We start from the raw sequence: 7,312 nt of genomic DNA, 5'->3' as shown, positions 1-7,312 counted from the left end.
CTCCAATCAGAGCTTGGGACTATGGTCTCGTGGCTCCGTCATCTTTTCTTTGCTATCATCATATCGCTGTCTGTGTCGTCTCGCCTCATGAAGGTGGCGCGAGTCATCGTGGTGGAGAGGGACTGGATTGTGGAGATCTCCAAGAAGGATGAGGATCACCTAGCAGGTCTTTTTCTTCTTCCTCTTTGTTGGTGTTTTTCTTGAAGTTGTTATTGTTGTTGTTGTTTGTTGTTGTTGTTGTTGTTGTTGTTGTTGTTGTTATTGTTGCTGCTGCTGCTGCTGCTGCTGCTTCTGTTGCCACTGTTTTTTGGGGGTTGTTTTTGCTTTTTTTAGATACATGGAATTGTGTCAAATCATTATCTTTCGCTGCCCCGTTTATCTGCTTTACTTTTTCTTTAAGGACAGTGTTTGTGGTTTAAATATGATTTTTAAAAACTGTATTTAACAGAAAATAGGCGGAAAAATATTTCTCATGAATAGAGCTTACATTTTTCATGCTCAGTCTTCCATGTTAAACACTTAAAGTTTATGTTTCTATATCCATAGGGGTAACACCTATCTTGTTGCAACAAAATGGCATTATCTGTCAAGGTCTTTAAAATTTGATAATGCCTTAGGAAACGAAGATTGTGACTTTTCTCAGTGATGACGTCAACTTTTCGCCGAATTGACCTGCTCACGAAAATCTTGGCGCCAATCGTCACCGGACAGATAATGACGTACGCGGGGCTCAAGATCGGCGCTGGTTTCATCGCTGTCTGGAGTCTGACGTCACTAGGGGCAGAGTTTTGGCTGATACGTCGAGTGTACAGCTTTGTGCCGGCTCTGAGGAGCAAAAAGATTGCCACCAGATTCTCAGGTTTGTTTGTTTTTGTTTTGAACTTGCAAACAAATATGGTGAGCTCGATTCCAATTCGGAGAAGGTATACTTTGTCGTGTGTGCGGACTTTCAGCCAGGATGTGTCCCGCACGGCTCGGGTTGTCTTTGATCAGCAGGACTGGAGTCACCGGCTCCCTGAGTGATCAGAATTGTATTGATTACGGGGAGGCGAGACGTATTGACCCGATTTGTTGATCTTGCTGCACATTCTTACAGATCCGAGCTAAAAAAAATATGATAGCAGGTTGTTTACCAGGATTCACATATATTATTCTTCAAGCAGTAGAGTTGGTTGAACACAATGACAATGACAATCTTTTTTCATATCTCGGGAAGAAATTTGTCTTGGTCGTTTACAATGGCAGTGGATGTTATAGCACCTCTTCCACTAAAAAAAATCGATGGTGGAAGAAAACAAATATTCAGAAACTGAATAGATATAATAATATATCAATGTATATATATATATATATATATATATAGCAAATTCGTACTCCTACCTTCCCCGTGTTTGCCTAGTTATATACGTTAGGTGACAGAAAAGACACGTTAATAGCTTTCAGCTTGGTATTTCTAAGTAAAACTTTGTTGAACATGAACGTAGAGACAATGGGTTTTTTCTACTAGTGCTAGAGATTTTTTTATGGATATTAAACCAACGTCACTTAAATACAACTCAACGATTCCCTCTTCACAGAAAAGAATAACGACCAAAACAGAGAGGCAACTGAGAAACTGCAAGATAAAGAGGTAAACCCGCCCTTTTTGTTTTTCTGACTCCAAAGATCATGTCCTAATTCCTTGCTATTTTGATGAACATTAAGGTTTACACTCCCTACAGTGAACTCAGACAGGGATGGGGTGATGGTTGAGGAAGGGGGTTGTCATGGAATATGTATGTAACATTCAGATAAGAACGAGGCTTAAGTAAGTTATGAGAATGACAGTTTTATGGTATTACTCGTGGGACACACAGTAGCTTTTGATGGATTTTGCTCGAAAGACATTCATTGTCTTTTATTGGTGTGTCTATAATTATGTTAATCCTCAAGACTATAGCTCTAATTATCTCCGAAGTGCCCTCTTGGTACAGTTTTTCTTCTCTTATGACCAAATGATAATTCTTTTATTCTGCAAATCACTAGTAAATGATGTTAAAGATTGGACTTGGCTAATTTATTTCTCATTTGAAAATAAAAAAGTAACTTACTCTAGGCAATTTTCGCTGTGTAACTTTTTTACTAGGAACACTGTTCCAAATCAATACTCTGTGGGCTTTCTTTGCACTGAAACTAAGCTCCTAATTTCCCACTATCTTCCCTGATTTGAAATGGGTGACAATGAACATGCAGGTTAATAAAAACAAAGGTAAACAATCATGGTCATGAAGCACAGGGCAAACGCCAAACCGAAAGACAGAAACCGTCGAGGATCGGAAGAGTAAAGATGCAGAACTTACACGACTGGCGTCCTCTAACCCCTCAAATAGACGAATAAACGAGTTTTACACTATATAGTTAACATAAGCATGTAGCCTAGAGCCTAATATTTCGGATAATGTGAGGAACAGGGATAAGACATAATAACGCAATAAATGACAATAGCCACAGAACTCATAAAAAACTGAAACAGTCATGCAATTGTTGCCATGGAAACAAACCAAAAGCTGAAGATTTGAACTTATTCTTTTGATATGTGTTCGTGATGGTCTTCTTCTTCTTCTTCTTCTTCTTCTTCTTCTTCTTCTTCTTCTTCTTCTTCATGTGTATTCTACTACTGGTTCGTCAACTTGCAGTGCAACTGATTTTTACGTATGTGATCGTTTCTCTTACTTCATAGGACCCCTTGCCACCAGGCAGCCAACTTCCGGTTTCGATGATACTCTTTATGTTATTGTACTGGCTAGACTATTTTCAGTTTTGACAGTAATTTTGAATTAGTCAGGGTGGAGACCGAAGCCTGTTCACTGATTTTAAGACCACTAAGGGATCTTTAACGTGCACAACTTCAAAGATTTTAGCCCTTATCCGAGAAGGCTAGGTGTTAGATCTTACCTACCCATTTTTGGGAAGAAATTGTTTTTGTTGCTGGCAGCTTTCGAACACGGGACCTATAAGACCAGAGGCACACACCGCACCTCTAGACCACGAGACTCCCCGCCCCCGACTTTAAAATATTAAGAATGTGTGAATGGATTAATAAACAAGTAAGGTAAAACATTTTCGCTGGCATTAATATTGATATATTATTGATCTTTTCGGGCTGGAATGAGCCCTTTTAACTGAACAAAACCTTTTCTTGAACCCAACCAGGTTGAAAAGGAGCCGGACAGGGAGTACAGGAGAGACGCAGAGCATACTCAACCGCCACGCGCTGATGACAACAAGTGTTCCCCCTGGCGCGTGCTGGACAGCTTCCTGGTCTTGTACCGTGGTTTCAGGACCTATATGAGCTACGAGGTCAAATGGGCGGGGTTTGGCTTGGCCTGTTTATACCTCACCGTACTGGGTTTTGACGGAATCACCGTTGGTAAGACGTTCTGTCTTTTGCTGTTTTGTTTTTTTATTTTGATTTGTATAATATATCAACCCCCCCCTCCCCCACACACAACCCCCCCCCCCAAATTAAAAAATTATGAAACCACCCATATCCCCTCCTTAGACTCAGTTTTGATTATTTAATAAGAGGTTGTCCTACCTCACCTAAGTAATTTAAGTGCGTGGGTTTAACGCCCCTATCAACACTGGTAGGTAGTTTAAGATGAGGTAATTTGGCGTCCGTCTCCGATAAGATCGAACTAAATGAGTTCAGACCCTTGGAAAACTCCACAAAATGAACGGAGGTCAAGAACAACCAGACTAGGATTCGAACAAAGGTCAACCGCTCCGTAGTCTACTATGATACCAATTGAGATAACGGCGTGCCCTTACCGTATCTTTCAAGTCCAACTTAGGTTCAGTAGAATACAAAATCACAAACGAAACTCGAAGACACTAGACAAAAAATCCCTGTTTGGGAATCGAACTCACGTTTTCTGTATGCAGCGGCAAAGATCCCCTCTGAAGGCTCATTTTTTGGTGCCCGCACAAAAAAACAAACAGTATCGCGGTAAATGTCCGAAATAACGTTGCTTGGGGAAATTTTAGATACATTTCTTTGTTTCTGAATGTTTACTACATTTCAAGACACATGCATACATACATACATACATACATACATACATACATACATACATACATACATACATACGCAAGCACACACGCACGCACGCACGTACGTACGTACGTAAGTACACACAAACACACACACATATTATTATATTGAGCATGTATATATGTGTGTATGTTTGAGACTGGATCTATAAGGTCATTTTTTAATAAGCTAAAGCTGCGCCGCCTCAAACGGTGGTATGAGAATTATAACAACATGCGTCCAGCAGGCTGCAACACTGCTTGCTTATCATAGAAACAAAGCAATAAATTGAGTAAAAATGATGGGGTGGCCAGGAGAGCTTTTGTTTTCTTAATTTGTTGTGAGAACTTTACATCGTTGACGGAACTGATTGTAATAATATTTAAAGAAAAGTATCTTTAAATCTTCTGTGCGTATCTTTTTCTACAGGCTATGCCACAACGCAAGGGCTGAGTGGCTCTGTGTTGGGGATAATGGTAGGGGTCGGGGCCGTGTTTGGGATTTTGGCGACCTTTGCTTATCCCTACATCGTCCGCTGTCTGGGACTGCCAAGGACAGGCGTTTTAGCCTTAGGCCTGCAGGTGAGATGCCGTGCGCGAACGTTTTGTGTACGTTTTCTTATCTCAGGTTGCGCATTGTGAAAAAAGTGCTACGTTTAGGGTACGTTTCCTTATCTGTAGGTCACAATCTGTACGTTCTATGTGCATTTGTCATACCACTAGTTATCTACTGGGAGCGTTGTTACGTCCTGTGTACGTTTTCTTACCTTAATTTTGTTCTTGATTGGAGGGTTCGTGCAAATTTCTGCGTATGTTTTCTTATCTGTGTTTTTAGAAAAATTGTCACGTTTTGTATCCATTGTCTATGTATGTCAAGCGTCACTTTAGGCAGAGTTTACGTTCCGTTTACGTTTTCGTTAGTCGATTTGAGCAGTATTTTGGGTGCAGCAATCTGACTCTTCTCCGAGGACAGCTCAGAATAGAACACTGCCTTTCAGATTCTGAAATCAGTCCTTCTTACGACACGACCAGCCTAACAAAGTTGAGTCTTTTGAAATAATTTGATTTTAAACAACACACAAGTACCATCCTTTAACCTCAACACAGCCAGGCCCACTTTGTAATCCAAACATGGATCTGAAACAGTCGCGGGCGATGCATTGAAATTATTTTTTAACTGTTCCAGGTGAGCTGCTTATCTCTGTGTGTCATATCCGTTTGGCTACCTGGAAGCCCCTTCTACACCAACAGTTCCTGCTTACTTGGTAACGATTTGAACGTTGTAGAAAGGTAGAAAAAGACTGTAGTTGTAAGAACTCTGAGTGTGGGAAAGTTTAGTTTGGGTCCGTGAGGAAAGGGCTATCTCAACATCTTTAAAAGAATATAGGTTATCTTGAAATTAAGGACTAGATCAGGATCAAAAGACTTTTTTAACATTCCCTCTTCCAGAATGCCCCGCCATACTCAGGGAGCACTACAGAGAGTTTTGTCAAATCCCTGTTTGCTAGGATCTGACGCATTTGAAGGCGGACGAAAAAAGCTACCATTTTGACAGTTTAATCAAATCTTTCAAAATCAGATAGGAACTTCGGATGAAAATCGCAGCAAACAGCCAATCAAGGGGTCGGAAATTTTGTTTTGTGGCTTTAATACAACGATACATCTGTATGGACTTCGGGTCGAATTAAGTGAAGCAAAGCAGAGGCCTATGTGACACAGTGTGCAATAGCCAGCACCATAGCACGATACTATCAGATCATGCAGATCAGGCTTATTTGACCAGTGGGCACATGTTCTTTTAGCGATCTTCTCGGTTATAGCAAGATAAGACTTTTATCCAAAAAATCACATGTCTCTTCATTATAAGTAGTACACCATATGGATAAGATACACGGCTGAAAACGTGCTGGTAAAAAGGTGAAAAGGGGTGAAGAGCATGTGCTAACACACTAACATATTTGGGTTTTTTAAAAGGTTTTAGTTGTAGTAGAGTTTTTATGGCGCTCGCAACTGCAGAAGGTCATATGGGCGCCGTATTTTGTTTGTCTGTTTTGTTTATTATTATTGTTGTTATTGTTTTTTTAGAGATGGTATTGCTATGTTGTTGTTAGTTTTTTTAATTTTTGCAGTGGTAAAAAAGTTAATGATTGTGGTAGTTTCCACTCTAATATTTCTATGTACACACTTCAGAAGTGCCCCTCCTCTTTCTGTCCTGCTGCATATTTCCTATTCAATTTATTAAACTTGTAGGTCGTTATAGATAATCTGTAGCCTTGTATGCTGTTGGTTGGCAGGTGCTCTGGTGTAGTTTGCTTCTTCTTTCCTACCAAACATCTATAGTCCTCCTCTCTTCTTCTTTTTTGTGTTTGTTATTCTCGTGTAACGCCTCTAATCTTCGGCACTTATATGACCCTATTGTGTTGCAAGTGCCGTAAAGCTCTTATTAAGACTAAACTAATTAATTACAGTCGTTACTACCAATTATAAACAAATAAAATCAAATATAAAACCAATCACAATCAATTACGATCAATAAATTGCTATCAATTACAACCAATTACAACTAATGAGGCCAACATAATACAGTCAATTACTATCAATGAAAAATCAATTACAATTAATTACAATTAATCACAATCAAGTACACTCAGTTACGACCAATTACAATCAATAACAATCAGTTTCCCTTTGGCAGGGACAGCTAATATATCCTCTAGTCCAAGCCCTCAACTCACGACCACAGGTCTCAACGTAACAGGTGTGGACTCTCTGAACAACTTGACAGCTTGCTCCCAGCCGGACGGTTCTCGAATCTCTGTCTGGGTCATGTTAATAGGCATCGTCACGGCTAGGTTTGGTAAGACTTACATTCGCACATGTCTTTATTTCTGAATACTGTTCTTTGTTAATTGATTTCCATCCATTCGCAGTCTTGGTCGTTTCATTTCTGTATGCATTCAAACACTGACACACGCACTCACCCTCGGTTTAATGCTCTTCCCTTGATACGTCCTATTCTCCAACCTCTGTATTAATCACAATGAAATTCATCTTTCATATTTTAAGACTGAGATACAGTGTGACCTTTACATAGACCCTCTGGTTTATGTCTGCCAACTCAATTCGCTATCAGAACATACAGTGGTCATCTTGAAAATAAACAACAAGAATATACTACTAAAAGATTCATTTTTGTTCTCTCTTTTTACCTGTGGCAGATTGCCCCCCCCCCCTCTTTCTC

General features: G+C 39.9%; 1 protein-coding gene and 1 long non-coding RNA gene across 2 annotated transcripts in view; both read left to right on the top strand.

Annotated features, from left to right (window-relative positions):
* LOC101845115 (solute carrier family 40 member 1) overlaps positions 1 to 5,235 on the top strand; it is a gene marked incomplete in the record, with an annotated part of 15,997 nt that extends 10,762 nt beyond the window's left edge. The window contains 6 exon segments of the mRNA XM_035971117.1: positions 26 to 166; positions 644 to 859; positions 1,578 to 1,630; positions 3,193 to 3,409; positions 4,502 to 4,653; positions 5,179 to 5,235. Coding sequence (XP_035827010.1) covers positions 26 to 166; positions 644 to 859; positions 1,578 to 1,630; positions 3,193 to 3,409; positions 4,502 to 4,653; positions 5,179 to 5,235 — 836 coding nt within the window.
* A 19-nt stretch (positions 5,236 to 5,254) lies between these two features.
* The window catches only part of LOC118478148, a 4,783-nt gene continuing 2,725 nt past the window's right edge, over positions 5,255 to 7,312 (top strand). The window contains exons 1-2 of the long non-coding RNA XR_004858850.1: positions 5,255 to 5,336; positions 6,767 to 6,928. This is a non-coding gene — a long non-coding RNA (uncharacterized LOC118478148). The remainder of the gene's footprint in view (positions 5,337 to 6,766; positions 6,929 to 7,312) is intronic.

This window comes from Aplysia californica, unplaced genomic scaffold, assembly GCF_000002075.1.
Source record: "Aplysia californica isolate F4 #8 unplaced genomic scaffold, AplCal3.0 scaffold00380, whole genome shotgun sequence".
Lineage (NCBI taxonomy): Eukaryota > Metazoa > Mollusca > Gastropoda > Aplysiida > Aplysiidae > Aplysia > Aplysia californica.
This window is presented reverse-complemented; position numbering and strand designations above follow the sequence as displayed.